Below are 18451 nucleotides of genomic sequence, written 5' to 3'. Positions count from 1 at the left end.
CCATTGAACTTACGTTTCTCAATCTTACAAATTATAACAGATAACAATTTAATCTTATTAATTAATCTTGTAAGTTGTAATAAATTATAACAATGGCAAACTAAATTGCAACAAAATAATAACAAACGCGCTGTTTCTGCTACAGTTAATCTTCACGCTCGATAATTATAAGTCATAAAGAAAAGAGAGAAACTGGGAATAATTATTCAAGAAAAACGAATCGCAAATAGAAGTAAAAGTAGGAATTAATCGCTCTGTTTGTGCGACGTATCGTATCAACGTGCAGTTACTCGGCGAGGGATTTTCGTTGGTTGGTTGTTGCTCGACACGATAACAATAGACGACACGACGGCGAACGAATAAATAAAGATATCAGCGTAAAAACGCGGAACGTTATAAGCCAGAAAATTGGTCGTAAATTTCACGAAAACTTCGTCCCGAACCTTTCGAGCGTGTACACGTCGCGTTTTATTCACACCGCCGCCATGTTTTCATTATCTCCTACCAATAAGAAGTACACAACTCGTTCGCCAGAGCGCTTCGAGGACTCAAAAAGATTCATCGAGCAGACGGATGTCGTACTTTCGGCTGTTGATCATTGTCGCGCCTCGATCCCCGCTGGTTTTTCCACCGCGAGCCACTGTAAAATTGTCCATCGTCCGCGGTAAGTACCATTTTCGAGCCTCTGGCAAGGATCGCGACTATCGTAACCATAGGGTGGCCACTGAAAAACTGAAGGGTTTGGAAAAGTCGTGACTTGTTTTTTTTTTTTATTTTTTATTTTATTTCCTTCACACACAATATACTGAAAGAAACGTTCATCAATTATATTTTCAAATGAAATAATAAAAAATTTAAAAAACATACGTTTGTAAAAGTTACGTTTGTTTTATGTAATATTTTTTTATATTATTTAATATAATATTATCTTTTTATAGTATTTAATATAATATTATTTTTTTTATATTATTTAATATAATACTATTATTTAATATAACATTATCTTTTTATACTACTTAATAAAATATTATCTTTTTGTATTATTTAATATAATATTATTTTTTTATATTATTTAATATAATATTATCTTTTTATAGTATTTAATAAAATATTATGTTTTTGTATTATTTAATATAATATTATTTTTTTATATTACTTAATATAATATTACCTTTTTGTATTATTTAATATAATATTATTTTTTTATATTATTTAATATAATATTACCTTTTCGTATTATTTAATATAATATTATTATTTTATATTATTTAATATAATGCTATCTTTTTATATTATTTAATAAAATATTATATTTTGTTGTTATTTAACATAATATCATTCTTTTACAATACTGCTTTACATTATATCATTCAGTCTTTCAGTGTGACCACCCTGTAACAGCGAGCCGAAAAATCGAAACAACGAATCCCCCCAATTACCAACGCAACAAAATTCACGACCCACGACGATGAACATTGCCATACTGTTCCGATGTTAAAGCCTCGAAGTGTCTCGTCCGATATTTTCGCGACACGAAACGCATCCTGCGCGCCGGGTTGCTCTTTTTTTTCAAATATTCGTCGGCTCGACACCGGTTTTCTGACGACACTGAACAGATATTGCTCGGATGGAATGGCAAGCGGACGATATTCCGCAGTACGTTCGCGATGCAAGAGCAACCTCGAAATCCGTTTAAGCTTATTGGATCAGCTCGGAATCACAGTGCAGACGGGGGTGGTCCCCGTTTAAAAATCCAATATTCCCTTCGGGTCGGTTTTCGCTAAGGCGATGGAGGCTCGTTAATGCCGTATCTATCGGCTCTTCTTCTTTTTTTCCTCTTTTTTCTGTTTCTTTCTTTTTTTTTTTTTCTTTTTTTTCACTCACGGCGAGAAGAAAATACCATTGTGCCTCCGCTGATAATACAGGCTCCAGCTCGTTACATGTTCTCCACCCCTGCTTTGTTGGTTTTTCTTTTCTCACCCCCTTTTGTTTGACACGGGACACGGGTCGTTGACATCGTTGGATTCCGTGGGATATCTAATTTTCCGGTTTCCTTCGTTAGGAAACGAGTTTCCTATGTAAATTGGGACGTGTATCAGGACAGGAGCGACAAGAGAAAATGCTATTTTTGGGATTGTTTGCGTGTAGCACGTTCTACGAAGTAAACACGGATCCGTGATTTTCATTTTACATGACTTCATGTAATCGTATCTTTCTTTTGAATCGCGTGATCGTTCAGTAGCCACAACATTTGACGTGAGAATTTTTGAGACAAATTAAGTTTCCTCATCCGTATGTTGAGGAAATGAAACAGCGTTTGCGCCAATTTCAATCGAGTCGGGATTTAAATTTATTTTGCGGTTATGAAACTTCGACACTGACAGAAAATATACATGTACATTCTACACAATTGTTATATACATATATATATATATATATACATATACAATTATTACATACACATTCATATGTTCGTAGTTATTCCTTGAAAGAAGGAATAATTCATTGTTGATTCAATGACAATTACGTCCGATAAAATTGATATTACCAGACTATAAATTTTTATATAAATTCATAATTTTGAAAAAATTAAAGTCAATCAAAAAATCAGAAACATCGATAGAAAATTGTTTTTATATAATGAATATTATAAAAAGTATTTTTTTTTTTTTTCTTACTACACGCATTTCTATTCCCAACGTATTTTTGTTAACTTCCCTATGAAAATTTGCAATTTAATTACAAGTTACAAATTTAGAACAATCCGGAGTATAGAACATGTAAATTATTTTGAGTTTAAATTAAATTGAAATACGTTCAAAATTTATTTTATCTCGTTTAAATATTCGGTGCTCGTTTGAATCATTTATTTAAACACGTATATATTTTATGTTACACCCACTGATTAAAAACACTTTCGACAAAATCCCACTGATACAATAAATCCAACAAAATCAATATTATTATTTTTCGAAATTTACACAAATCCCGTAATGTATATCCTCCAAATGTACGAGACACATACGTACACATTATTACAATTACTCCTCCAAACAAACATAATTCATCGAAATTGAAAATTTCAACGATGTGCCGCGCGTGTAAGATACATAACTATGACAGATTCATGATCGTTTGTAAAAGACGCAAAGAAGATTCGACAAGACAAAAATGTAACATAATTTACAATTATTATATATATAATTATAATGTATAATGCATAATTACTATATATATAATTATAATATATAATGTATAATTATTATACATATAATTATTATTATAACATAATGTATAATTATTATACATATAATTATTATTACAACATAATATATAATTACTGTAAATATAATTATTATTATAACAATATATAATATTATTATAACTATTATACTATAATATTAATATTATAACTAATAACTATAATATTATTATTATAACAATATATAATATATTATTAGTATTATAACAATATATAATTATAATACAATATATAATATATAATTATTATAAATATAATTATCATTACAACATAATATATAATTATTTAGTATCAACAATATTAAAACATATAATATAAAAAATGTAAAACGACAGCAAAGACAGAGAGAGAAGAGAAAGAGAGAGACGTGACAAAGTAGCACGCGTTAAAAAGAAAAACGTTCCAACGATTACTATATTTGTACATATGCACGGCCGAGCATTATTTATCGGTCAACATCTTTTTGCTTTCGTCCGGCAATTCGGTTTTGTCGTTCACTCCCCTTTTGCAAATATTTCCTGCTTGGCAACTATCCTGGAATCTCGATACGTGGCCGGCCTTACGGTTCTTACGAGATTACCCGCCGCTACTCCAACCATAGCAATCGCTTCGTTTCCTGGACAACATCGCGCGAGATAAAGAAAGAAAAAAAGAAAAAGAAACAGAAAGGAAGAAAAAAGAAAAAGATCATGCTCCAATCACGATCACGGATCATTTACCACGGTGCACGTCGACGAACCTCCAATATTCATAAATATTCTCGAGAGATATTATTACTCTCGAACCGGGTGAATTAAATTATTTAGGAGTTTTTCGACTGAAATCTTGAATATTGTTGTTTGTTGATTTATCGCAACTTATTGTTAGATTTTACTGTGACAGCATTTGGATAGGATTGGGATCACTGTGGTGTTAGGCTTTAACCAGTTGCGCTGGCAACTGATCGCGGACCATAACGAGTGACCAAACCAAACGTACATAATAATTCGTCGCTTTATTTTTCAACACGTCGGTATCGGTATCACTGGATAGAAATTATTGACAAGTAATAAATTTATTTTTTGTTTTACTTAAACACGCTTTATATTTTATATTAAAACTTATATATTTTTATATATTTTGTATAAAGACTTATATATTTTTGTATATTTTATATAAAGACTCATATATATTTATATACTTTATATAAAGACTCATATATATTTATATACTTTATATAAAGACTCATATATTTTTATATAAACTAATATATATTATATATAAACTAAGAAAATATTACAATTTTGAAACTCTCAGATATATAGAGAAAACTCATATATTATATATAAACTAGTACATATATAAACTAAGAAAATATTACAATTTTGGAACAAAAAATTCTCGACATGCGTGACGTGCCTGTTATTCCAGCGCAAGAAGTTAATTGCACGTTAAGAAAAATATATACAATGTATAGAATTATTAAATTTTTAACAAAATCTATATCACTGAAATTGTCGAACATTTGCACCGATTGTTATGAAACATCATATACTATCTATTCATTGAATTTCTTGACTGATGCTGCTCTCAAATTTCGTTATTCGTCGTTTACCGTAATTAATTACTGCGACTTGACTTAATTTGGTTTTACGCTGATTATTATGAAATTCGTTGAATGAAAATTGATCGTGTTCGTCAATTTTATTATTTATGTAAATTGTTAAATTTTGCTTTGTGATTTGGTAAAATGTAAAATGTAAAGTTTTACTACGATTTAATTTGATTTACATCTAATTTTGTTATTCGTCATTTACCGTAATTAATTACTGTAATTTGACTTAATTTAGTTTCACGCTGATTATTATGAAATTCGTTGAATGAAAATTGATCGTGTTCGTCAATTTTATTATTTATGTAAATTGTTAAATTTTGCTTTGTGATTTGGTAAAATGTAAAATGTAAAGTTTTACTAGAAGTTGATTTGATTTATGTCTAATTTGATCCAAGTAGTGTTAAACGAAATACACTTGTATATCTTATTTTGACAATTTATAGAATTATAAAGACTGGTTGATTTTTACCATTTCGATTACGCGTACGGAAAATTACCCATACATTAAATTCTCTTCACTGCGAAATTCAACACGTCACATCCCGATGTATATTAAAAGTGCAGCGTGCAAATAAATACAACGTAAAGAAATGCGATTGCATATCTTGTTATTTAAATGAAACTTAACGAATGTATGAAAAATAAAAAGTGTCGGTCGATCGAAGGTTATCATGCACCCACTTTCTATACTTGTTAACCGTAAACTAAATAAAAATATTTGCGATAACGTATAATTCGTTCGCGTATACACAAATACAAAATTATTTCTTTATCAACCGAGTATGCCTTGTCACTGTTTCGAATAACGTTGCAGTTTGACAGTTTTGAATGAAACGTTGTGCTGTTCGACAAATGCATGCACGTATTCACTACTACACAGATGGAATTATCGCATAAACTATGAATAAGTAAGTAGTAAAACAATCACTTTCCCTTCCAAGAATCATTGCCACACGTCTGCGAGGAATTATGGCGTAATTGTTCCTTTCTAATCGTTTGCTTCAACCAGTTGGGAAATTCAACGCTTTATTTCACGTTTGTAGAGGAAAAAAAGACATAGTTTTTGTACGTTATTATATTCTGTTAACCGTATTACTATTGTCATATTTAAAGAAATGGAAATTTACTCGAGGCTTAAGTTAAATATAAAATCCCGAAACTTCTTGAAAAAAATCAGTCGCGAAAGAAACGTATTTACAATAGTTAAAAATAATTCTATGCACAATCGTATCCTGTTAATTATATTATTATTACCATTTTAAGTAAATAGTAAATAATTATATTATAATTATAAAAATACTGTTACTATTAATATAAAATAAAATTAATTACTATTAATACAAAATAATGTTACTATTATTATAAAAATAGTAAATAATTATATTATTATTATAAAAATACTATTATCATTAATATAAAATAAAATTAATTACTATTAATATAAAATAATATTACTATTATTATAAAAATAGTAAATAATTATATTATTATTGCCATTTTAAGTAAATAGTAAATAATTATATTATTATTATAAAAATACTATTACCATTAATATAAAATAAAATTAATTACTATTAATATAAAATAATATTATTATTATTATAAAAATAGTAAATAATTATATTATTATTGCCATTTTAAGTAAATAGTAAATAATTATATTATTATTATAAAAATACTATTATCATCAATATAAAATAAAATTAATTACTATTAATATAAAATAATATTACTATTATTATAAAAATAGTGAATAATTATATTATTATTACCATTTTAAGTTAATTGTAATTTAAATATATAATCTAAAATTAAATGCGAAATCTCAACGTTTCTTGGAAAACTTCAAATGTTTAAATGATAGTTGTACAAAGCGAAATCGTATCACGTTATAAACAATAACGTATCACGTTATAATTATGTTTATAAATATGCATGAAGTACCAGTGTGCAAGTATGACAGCGTCCATTATATTGATTTAATTCATGCAACCAAGAGTTTCGCTTCTACGCTACTTTTGCTACAGGAAAAGTGTTTATTAAATCTTCTTGCAATCGTATTACTCATAATTCAAGTATGTTCTCCTTTCTTTTTTACAATTCTAATTAAAAATTAATCGCGAACATCTGTCACATTGTATTGATAACAACATCCTAAATGACCATCTTCGTATAATTATAACTTGAATTAAACAATAAATATTGAAAAATAACGAGCCAGTGTGTAATCAAACAAATCAACAATTGCCAATATTATAACGCGAGGAATTTAACATTGAATTTAATAGTCCTCCTATCGAATTAACATTGAATTTAATAGTCTTTCTATCGAACTTATCTCTTTCTATCTTACTAGTCTATCTACCTGTACATCACTGTATCTTTCTACGCGACACACTTACAAATTGCTCGAGACAAAATCAATCAGATCAGAATTAATTTGTTTTTATATAATTACTAATTATATCATTTTAGCATCTGTTGATAAGAAACGAACGAAATTAGTTAACAAGTTAATAATTAATGATCCTATGATATAAAGAAGTTGAACTTAATATTCCAATTTATATGTTTTAGATCATCTTTTTTACATGACACAAGACCAGAATTAATTTATTTCTGTTGGTTACTATAATTTTATAATTGTAGCAGTTTATGGTTAAGAAATGTTCAGAAATTTATTAACAGATTAATGATTGTCTACATTAAATTTAATATTTTTCGAAGATGTCAATATCCACCAAAATCTTTCTACATGACTATGGGTTACTCGAGACAAGATTGATCAGATCAAAATTAATTTTAAATTATCTAAACATAAATAAATTTTTAATTAATATTAAATAATTTTTTTAAATTCTGATTGAATAATTTTTAAATTAAAATCAAAGAAATTTTGAATTAATAATTAAATAATTTTTAAATTAAAATTAAAGAAATTTTAAAATAATAATTAAATAATTTTTAAACTAAAATTAAAGAAATTTTAAAATAATAATTAAATAATTTTTAAATTAAAATTAAAGAAATTTTGAATTAATAATTAAATAATTTTTAAATTAAAATTAAATAAATTTGTAAATTAATAATTAAATAATTTTTAAATTAAAATTAAATAAATTTGTAAATTAATAATTAAATAATTTTTAAATTAAAATTAAATAAATTTGTAAATTAATAATTAAATAATTTTTAAATTAAAATTAAAGAAATTTGTAAATTAATAATTAAATAATTTTTAAATTAAAATTAAAGAAATTTGTAAATTAATAATTAAATAATTTTTAAATTAAAATTAAATAAATTTGTAAATTAATAATTAAATAATATTTAAACTAAAACTAAAGAAATTTTAAATTAATAATTAATGTTTCTCATATAAGTATAATTTAGGATAATATAATTTTAGTATAATATAATAATTAATGTTTCTCATATAAGTATAATTTAGCAGTCTACGGTTAAGAAACAATCAGAATTGTCTAACGTGTTAATAATTAAAAGCGCTGTGACGTAAAAACAATGGACTTGATATTCCCCCCGTATCGAAGATGGAAATCCAATATCTCGTTGAGTCTCTTTACACGACATACTTATAGATTGTTCGTGGCAAATATTCCATAATCTTTGAAGTGTTTCGAGGGGCAAAGCGAAGCAATTACACGTGGTGCAGAACCATCTAAAACCTTTCGCAACGGTTTGCTCCAGTTTATCTCCGGTGTATCCCACGCGTCAGTCATAAGACACGTCTCGATCCAACAACTATCTATGCGCGGCTCGTGCGGCACCAAACACAAAGCACCTTCGTCTTCCCATCAATTAATCCGAAGGTTGGAATTGAAAGACGTTTCATAATTGGAGAAGGGGTCGGCTAGCTTGAAAAATTGGCGGCGCTGCGCATCGTTCAATTGGCCATTGTTCGAGTTTATTCCCGTCAGTAAACGACCAGAGCAAACAACCAGCCCCGCCTGTTCCAAATTCGTAAGTTTCTCCATCATTTCTTATGAAATTAACTTCCGTTTCTTTATTTTGTTTTTCTGTTTTTTCTTTTTTTTTTTTTTTTTTTTTGGTAAAATAACACACGAAACACTGTTGAGATGGAGAATTGTAAATGTTTTTCACTGAACGGTCGAGGCTTCGTTGTTATACAAATATATTCGCCGCTCGCATTTTCAGATTCAATTATTCTTGTATATTTCCAAACTCGCGCGTTTCGCATCTCGCTTGATTGTAACAAATGTTCATTACTTTTGAATAATTTGTTCAACGAACGAAGACTATTACTCTTTCATTTGTGAATGCCGATTGACACGTTCTGATCGATCATCCAACTCGTAACACAACAGAAAGACGAGAAGTAAATGTTTGGTGTCGATCGTTGCGAGTTCGCGTTATCAATGTGTCGTTATAAATTTCAGTACGTCTGTTTCCGAACAATGAGAAAAAGATTTTTCTCCCGTTTTTTAAACATGCTTAATACAATCACGTTTCGTAGCGGTGAAAAAACTGAAATTTCAAAATATTTTACAAAAAAAAATTTCTCTAATACATTCTTAATTAATATTGGCTTTCTTAACATTAGAAGCGACTTATAATTATTATTGGAAATTTCATAGATTAGCGAAGCAAATTTTATTTTTCGTTAAAACGTGTAACTAGAAGCTCTTGCACTCGACTCGTGTTATGCAGCTCTATTTTCTAAAAAAAGAAAAAAAAAAGAAAAAAGAAAAGAATAAATCCAAATTGGTGATTTGGACAAGCTTGATTATTATTGGACATAACTGGAAAGGAATGAATATTAACACGCACGCAGACGCAAACAAGCAAGTGATAATGTCAAAAGCGATAATTTATTACAGCGGCAACAATGTGCCTTGTGCGTTTCATTTCCATTTCCTACCATGCGGGTTCATTGGAATTAATTAGACAGTTTCGTTGCTACCGCAGTATCGGTCAATCGAGTCGAGAGAAATTGGCCACGACGAGCAATTGATATTTCGTTGGCCTCGTGATCTATCGCGGGTATCTGTAGCAGAAGATCAGGCTTGACGAAATTTTTTCGTAACACGGGACACTCTTAGAAAATAGGACTGAGGAAATCTCGAAAATTGTGAAACCATCGGAGCGTATGTGGCAACGCTCGAAGCGAGAGTGAATTTAAGAAAATTTCTTGAAAGCAAGAAATCCCATTGGTTATATTGCGTCGTGCGTATTACTCGATTTTTTAAAGAGAAAGAAAAAGTTTAATAAAGAAAGTTTTGTCATATTATGATACAATTATATCGTTGGTGAAATTTTGTTGGAAAAGTTTGTGCCAGTCGTAAATTATCAGCGGCAGTAACTAATATTGTTTAACGAATCGAACGACAGACTTTGGAAATAAGCTTCCAAAATTACAATTACAGCCAATTAAAATTATATATAATATATTTTATTATATTATACGTAATGTAATAATTATATAATGATATATTTAATATATTATATAAAACGTAATAATTATATAATAATGTATATAATATACAATATATTTAATATATTATATATAATGTAATAATTATAAAATAATGTATTAAGTATATTATATATTATAGATAATGTAATAATTATAAAATAATGTATATAATATATAATATATAATATACTTAACATATTATATATAATTTAATAATTATATAATAACGTATGTAATATATAGTATATTTAATATGTTATATATAATAAAATAATTATATAATAATGTATATAATAAATAATATGTAATATATATATAATATATATATAATAACAATGTAATAATTATATAATAACGTACATTATATACAATATATTTAATATGTTATATAATATAATAATTATATAACAATGTATATAATATATAATATATTTAATATGTTATATATAATATAATAATTATATAATAATATATATAATATTAATATCACAATTATTAATAATACATATAACAATTATATATAATATATTTAAATTATGAAAATAAAGTCTTTACTCTACACTATAATTTTTGACTACGTATTAGCAAATTATTGATCAAGTTTGGCGAATAAATTGCAAATAGTTGAAACAAACTAGTCTACATATCAGTTGGTAACACACTCCTGCAGAGTGCAGAGAGGTCACAAGAGTGATGAGAAACAAAGCTTCATAGATTCTAAAATAATCGTTTGCACATCGTGATGTGTGTTCATTCTTTTCACAATCTGTCTAGAGGGAAATGACATTGAATTGTGGAAACTGTTTCGAAACGGGTGGGACAATTATGTGACTTTCAGCCGCAGAAATCAGCGATATCCGTGCGGTGTAACAGCGATAAGGCATCAGGCGTACAAGCTGTCAAGATTATAACGCGACTCCACTTTCAGTTTCGATACTGCACGCGCTGCGAGAGGTTTTAGAATATAATTTTCCAGTGTAGTGTTTCACTTGAGAACAGGAAAAGGGGAAAAAATGCGAGAATGTAGTACGTAAATTAATTTATTAGGGCATCACGTATGTAACAATCGAAATTTTGCGAGCGCCGTGAAAGTTACATAGTATCTATCATATTGCATAGTATCAGGACATTTTAACCTTTTAAGTTTTTAAAGCATCCACTTAATTAGTATAAATTTTTGTTTAAAAGAATTACATAATTTAATTTAAAGTTAATCTAGTTATAAATTATATTATATTTATATTATAATATATTATAATATAATTAAAATTATATTATAATATATTATTAAATTATATTATAATATATTATTATAATTATAAATTATACTAGTATAAATTAATTTAGTTTAATTATAATTTTTCATCGTTACTGGCTCAATTATGCTCTCCGCGGTATCTAACTTTCATCAAATATGTTGAAACAATAAAGTTATAATATCGTATCGTATACTTCGTGTTATTTTTATTTAAATTTGGATTAAAGTTGTATTAAACTCTGATACATATGACGCACATGCAACGGACAATACTGATTATTTTCAAAAGTTAAATTAAAAGCATTTCACACTTTGTTCCGATCTTACGATTATTTTCATACAATATAAATATAAATTAGTAAATTAGTAAAAGTGAGGCTGTATACTTGGTTAAATAAATTATAACGCCATCTAAAACAATTTATCAATCTACGGTTGACCACTTCCGGCAAAGTACTGCCACGCCTGTCTTATTCGACGTGCCAATTGTCCATCTGTGGCATGCGGTTAGTTATCTCGAGAAGACGCGTGCAAAATGCAATTTTAGACTGACATAAATATCAGTATCTTATAACAAAATATCAAATTATCGACTTCGTATCTTCTGAATCTAAAATATCATTTAGAGGTCGGATGATAGTAGTATTCTACAAGAAAAATAATCATCTAATCATCATATGTAAATATACGTATGGAGCATTTGAAAAAATTAAAACGTTTCTGAAATATTTAAATACTATGAATTATATTAATACTATATTAATAATATTGATTATATATTATACTAGTAATTTCATTCGAACTGTAAAATTGTGTTTTATCATTGAATTAATTAAATTTATTTTCCTCCAATTTTTATTTTCATTTCATTCGCAGTATTCTGAACGATTCTGCGTGATAATAGCACGTTATTGAATTAAATGTTGATAGATTTGTGAATATGTTACTTAATACTAAAACTTTCAACGATTGAGGCGTAAAATTTCAGAAACGTTAAAATAAAAGATAGAAAAGCTTTATAGTGCATTTTGTAATATTTTTTACACATTTTAAAAATCATTTGAAACGCGATGTTTTGTTTGTCTGTTTAAAATTATAAATTGGTCATTTTGACCAATTATATTATATTTTATATTATATTTTATATTTTATTATATTATTTTATATTATATTTTATATTTTATTATATTATTTTATATTATATTTTAATTATTTTAATTATATTAGATTTTATATTTTATTATATTTTATTATAATTTTATTATAATATTTTATTATATTATATTATATTATATTATATTATATTATATTTCATCATTTGATGGTAGTTCTAGTGTTAAATATCGTTTGCTTTAATTTTATCCGCTTTAATATTTCTAAGTAGTTTAAAAAATCTCCGATTACGATTTTGTATGAATAATCGAAGGAGAAAGAAAATTTTGAAATAAATGCGCAAGAAAGGTATCATTCTTGTTGTTATTGCATTCTAAGAAACTTTCATGCGAAAGTTATGTGATGAGTGTATCGAATATTATTTTCTTGCCGTGTAATTAAAATTTGATTATTTTCACGAATAAAACAACAAAAATCTCGTTGGTAATCTGCAACGTTTTAAAAACGAATCATCGAAACGAAAGAGGATTATCAAAACGAAATCAGAGTGCACCTTCGAACGTATGAATTATCTCTCTTTTATTTTCTGAATACTTTCTACATTCCTAATATCTTCAATCTCCTAAAATAATTCCAAGAGAAATAATAAAGTTAATAAAAATGCAAATCTACCTAAATCTGCGATTTTCCAAAGGGAAATTTTCATTTGACGAAACGAATTTCAAATGTTAAACAACGATACAAATTTATCCTGCTTCTATTCCCTCGCAATTACACAATTTCCACTGAATACTCACTTCCAAGTATTATTAACTTTTTTCAAAGAATTCTAAAACGATATCAAGCTGCATCCTCGGAATGCCTATTATATTTTCTTATTTCTTTCCCAGGGTTACCACGTAAAGCACGCAGAATCAGCATCAGGTGGAGCGTAACGTCCAAGGAGGAAAATAGACGGCTAAACCAGGCTTCGGGAATAGCCGTGAATTTTGTAAAAAAAAAAAAAAAAAGAGAGAGAACAAACAGAAGAAGTCCAACGCATTCTCCGCACACGACAAATCCGTTCGATCCGTTGTTCACGTTGGCAGTTCTAGTCAGTCTTATCCAGTTGTCCGTGGGCATTAGAACAGCGCGGTTCTAACATCCACGCAATGTTGCGTTACTTTTAACCTTCGTCGCGAATTCGTCTCATCTCTCGAGAGACCGATCCAACGCGAGATCCAAAAACGAGTTCGATCGAGTTTCGTCGAATGGTCCCGGGTAATGAAGGTCACGAAGGAACTCGTCTGAAACTGAGTGTGACACTGGCGGTGAAGAAGCGGTGAACAAGATCAATCTGCGATCGCGAGCTAAATTAATCAAGAAACCACTTAACTATCAAGAGGATAGACACCGATCACAACGAGGAAACGACCACGACAAGCAGGAGGAAGAAATTGGCGTGAAAATGGCGAGCGTCGACAGGAATCTCGAGGAGCTGATGGCTCACCTCGGTGAGTTTGGTAAATATCAACGCTGGCAATTCTCGTTGCACATTCTCGGCGGGCTGACAGCCGGCCTGCACATGATGACGCTGCTGACAGTGGCAGCGGTTCCACCGCACACTTGCAACGTCCCTCGATCGCCGTTCAACGCGATCAACTCGACCAAATGGAACATCTCGGACGCGACGGAGGACCTTGTTCCACGAGCGATCGACGCGTGCTACTACTCGGACGCGGAGAACGTGGTCAGGCAATGCGAGTCGTGGACCTACGACACGCGGTATTTTCAAACGTCGCGCGCGATGGAATGGAACTCGGTTTGCTCGCGGCGATGGATGGGCGCGGCGGCCCAATCCTCTTACATGTTCGGCGTGTTCATCGGGGCGGTGACGTTGGGCACGTTGGCGGACAAGTACGGCAGGAAGATAATATTCTGCGTGTCGGCGGTTGCCCAATTGATATTCGGCGTGACGGTCGCGTTGATCAACGACTTCTACGTATTCCTCGTGTGGAGGTTCATGTACGGTATCTTCGGCTCGGCCGGTGCCTACATAACTGGATTCGTGCTGACGATGGAGCTGGTCGGCGCGACGAAGAGGACCGTCTGCGGGATGATGTTCCACCTGGCGTTCGCCGTTGGTTTCATGCTGGTGGCCGTTTGGGGCGCGGTGATCAAGGACAGAATGTGGCTGCAGATCGCGTACGGCCTTCACAGCGCGCTACTTGTTGGCCACTGGTGGCTCATGGACGAGTCGCCGCGGTGGCTCTGGGCCCAAGGTCGCGTCAACGAGGCGGTGGCCATCGTACGGAAAGGCTTGAAGATGAACGGCAACGACACCGTCGACATCGACGCGGAGAAGCTGCTCGGCGAGAGGAAGGTCAGCCACGTCGTGGAGAAGAGGCGCTCGCACGGTGCCCTCGATCTGTTCAAGACGCCGAACCTACGGAGGAAAACGTTGAACGTCTGCTTCGGATGGTTCGCCAATTCCATCGTTTACTACGGCCTGTCGTTGAACACGGGCAACCTCGTCGGCAATCCGTTTCTCATGCTGTTCCTCAGCGGTTTGGTCGAGCTGCCCTCGTACCTGCTCATGTGCTTCCTGATGGACCGCAGCGGGCGAAGGTGCGTGGTCAGCACGTTCATGCTGATCGGCGGCGTCTGCTGCATCGTCGCATCGAGCATACCGACCGACATCGATCTGGCCGCCGCGATCATCGTCACGATCGTCCTCTTCGGCAAGGCCTGCATCGCTGGCTCGTTCGCGGTCATTTACAACTACACCGCCGAACTGTTCCCGACGGTGGTGAGGAACACCGCGTTGGGCATTGGGTCCATGTGCGCCCGTTTCAGCGGCGCTCTCACGCCGATGATCATGCTGCTCAACTCGCTGAACCCGAAAGTGCCCGCGGCGCTGTTCGGCTTCGTCGCGTTGGTCGCCGGTTTCTTGTCGTTGTACCTGCCGGAGACGGTGAACCAACCGATGCCCGAGACCATCGAGGACGGCGAGAACTTTGGCAAACACGACACGTGCTTCGCCGCGTGTCTACGCTCGAGGAGGAAGAGCGACGTCAGTTGCGAGGTAACCTTGAATCAACTAGCCGACAGAGAGGAGAAGGAGAAGCTGAATCAAGGGGAAAACGGCAAGGAAAATTCTCATTGAATCGCGGATTGCAAATTGCTTGCGTCGCGATTAAACGCGCGTACACGCCCGTGTACTTTGATTTCTCGTCGTTCTCTGCGGATAATCGTCCAACTGCGGATTTTTGTGTAAAGAAATGGATTGTTTCGCTGTAATTACCATTCTTTGGACGGTTTGTATTATTTTTGTATGCTATGTATTTTTGTCTTTACCCTCGAAAGTTTCCTAAATTGTAATATAGAAATGTATAAAAATCCGCAGTCTACCACTTTCGTCTTTGGCGATTTAATTTTGTCGATAGACGAACTTTTATCGATAGATTGCCAAGTTCTTACCAAAGACCAAGAGTAAGACAATTTTCAATGATTAGACATATGAATATTTATATTTTTGAAACGACGTGGAGACTAAACGTTTCAATGAATATTCTATGCCGCGTGTATTATTACATTTTTACATGTTACATACGTAGAAAATTTTAAGGGAATTTCAAAGAAAAAAAGAAAATTTAAATTTTCGATAAATACACGTCACGAAATAATTATTTATTGTAATTGACCAATTTATGTGTTTGTCGACGATAATGTCAATCATTGAAGAAGCCTTGGCTCTTTTTTTCTTTTTTTATTTGATTCTTTAATGCTGCATCAACCATCACAATAATCAACGCGATTCAATTAGAATTGTAGGTTACATCGAAATTTAAGTGAGAAATTTAATTAGTGTACACAGCACCTTATTGTTAGCTTATTGTGCATCGAATCTTCATTATTAGCTACGTGCTATATAACAAATAATTTTTACATAAAATCCATATTTTATGAATCTTCAATTTCCAACGCTTTATATTTAAAGTAATTGTTTACGATATTTTTATAAAAATATACCATTCAAATATACTTTTTATAAAATTTATAATTTACATAAATTATAAAAAATATATTTGTATTATACAAATATCGTAAATCGTATCGGTTTGAATTTAAAGCGGTATGCGGTACGTATGTTAAAGAAAGACATGGAAATAAGACCAAAATTTGGAAGACTGAACGTCTCAAACCAGTGCCTTCTTTTCCAACGAATCTCTAACCGTCTGTCAAACAAATATTAGTGGAAATAAATTGTTACTCGAAGCCTCAATCTAATTCATCCGCCTAACAAATTCAATTCTCACTTGTCATTTTAAATACACCATTACATCTTTAACAAATTATATTTTAAATACCTATATTCTTAATAAACTTAAATTCTACCAAATGACAAAAACTTATATTCAATACTAAATAATAGAATTATATTTTTAATAATACTTGAATTTTAAATTACTGTCTTAAACTTTGGGAAACAAAATTTCGATCTATTAAATTTCAAACTGTTTCCTGTTTCCGTATTTCTCCATTTAAAAACATCAGCCAGTTCAGCTCTGTTTTTACGTAACAAATCGCGAAGTCATTATCGGGCAATTAGCAACCATAATTTCGTTTCTTTAAATAACACACGAGATACACTGTATACTGTTATACGCGGGAATGTATATTGCAGTTTGCACAGAGAAGGAAGGAAATTTTTATGAAAACTGACATAAACTCGCTGACCTGTTGCTTTGCGTGCAACGTGCTCTTTTCATTCGCGATCGTTTGCACGCAAGATTAATTTTTTTTCTCTCTCTCTCTCTCTCCTCGCCAAGTGTCCATTGTCGTTAAGCAAAAGGTATTTCACGAGGGAGGGAAACAAACTTTCACGCGAGAATGTCGTCACGCCATCGATGACGAGCGAGGGAAATGATTGAGCAACTAACCAGTCACTCGATGCAACTCCACGCATCCGATTCTACGTTTATTATTACATTATACACCCGATCAAACTGTGCAACTTATTTTTCCAATTCTCGCAACATGCAGCAACATTTCTCTTTTGAGAAACTCGAACGCTTGCGAATAAATTTGTTATATATCGTCTTTTATATCGCAGAAAAGAAAAGGAAAATGTCATTGTAAAATAACGCTGATAAAATATGAAAATACAGAGTCGATCCAATGATCGGGGCGATTGAATTGAAATTTGCTGAATTGTCCTTTGTAATAAATTTATCTTAGAACGTAATGACAAAGTGAATTTGCAGAAATGAATCATTTGTTCTTTGAGGTTTCTATAATATTATTTGTATAATTATTTATATTATATAATTATTTATATAATTATCTATATAATTATTTATATAGTTATCTATATAATTATTTATATAGTTATCTATATAATTATTTATATAGTTATCTATATAATTATTTATATAATTATCTAAATAATTATTTACATAGTTATCTATATAATTATTTATATAATTATCTATATAATTATTTACATAGTTATCTATATAATTATTTATATAATTATCTATATAATTATTTATATAATTATTTATATAATTTATATAATTTCGTTTACTTATTTATTAATTAATTGTAACTGTTTAATCTGATTAAAAATCTGAGAACTTGATTAATCTTACACCTACGAGACTCTAATTTGAAGCTCTGACAAAAAAAAGAAAAACATAGTTTAATCATGGCTTCCAAGAGACTTGCGCTGTTTTGACAAAAACACTCCTAAGTATATATAAATCCTCGTATAACCGAATATTTTCG

General features: G+C 30.9%; 2 protein-coding genes across 6 annotated transcripts in view; one reads left to right on the top strand and one right to left on the bottom strand.

Annotated features, from left to right (window-relative positions):
- The window catches only part of LOC122530164 (aminopeptidase N), a 64697-nt gene that overhangs the window by 37239 nt on the left and 9007 nt on the right, over window positions 1-18451 (bottom strand). The gene's annotated exons all lie outside the window — the stretch shown is intronic.
- On the top strand, window positions 412-16939 carry LOC122530165 (organic cation transporter protein). Of its 5 annotated transcripts, none has more exons than XM_043656882.1 (3): window positions 412-664; window positions 8565-8837; window positions 13573-16939. In XM_043656882.1, the coding sequence occupies exon 3, from the start codon at window positions 14130-14132 to the stop codon at window positions 15825-15827; it is 1698 nt and encodes a 565-aa protein (XP_043512817.1). In that variant the 5' UTR covers window positions 412-664; window positions 8565-8837; window positions 13573-14129; the 3' UTR covers window positions 15828-16939. The 5 variants fall into 5 exon arrangements, with proteins under 5 accessions (XP_043512817.1, XP_043512815.1, XP_043512816.1 ...); XM_043656880.1 differs by having other exon boundaries at window positions 8490-8837; XM_043656881.1 differs by lacking the exon at window positions 8565-8837.

Source organism: Frieseomelitta varia, unplaced genomic scaffold (assembly GCF_011392965.1).
Source record: "Frieseomelitta varia isolate USP_RPSP 00005682 unplaced genomic scaffold, Fvar_1.2 scaffold_331, whole genome shotgun sequence".
NCBI lineage: Eukaryota > Metazoa > Arthropoda > Insecta > Hymenoptera > Apidae > Frieseomelitta > Frieseomelitta varia.
This window is presented reverse-complemented; position numbering and strand designations above follow the sequence as displayed.

Excerpts from the sequence above, each read along its gene's own strand:
- LOC122530165 (XM_043656881.1), top strand. The coding sequence starts at position 14,130 with ATGGCGAGCGTCGACAGGAATCTCGAGGAGCTGATGGCTCACCTCGGT.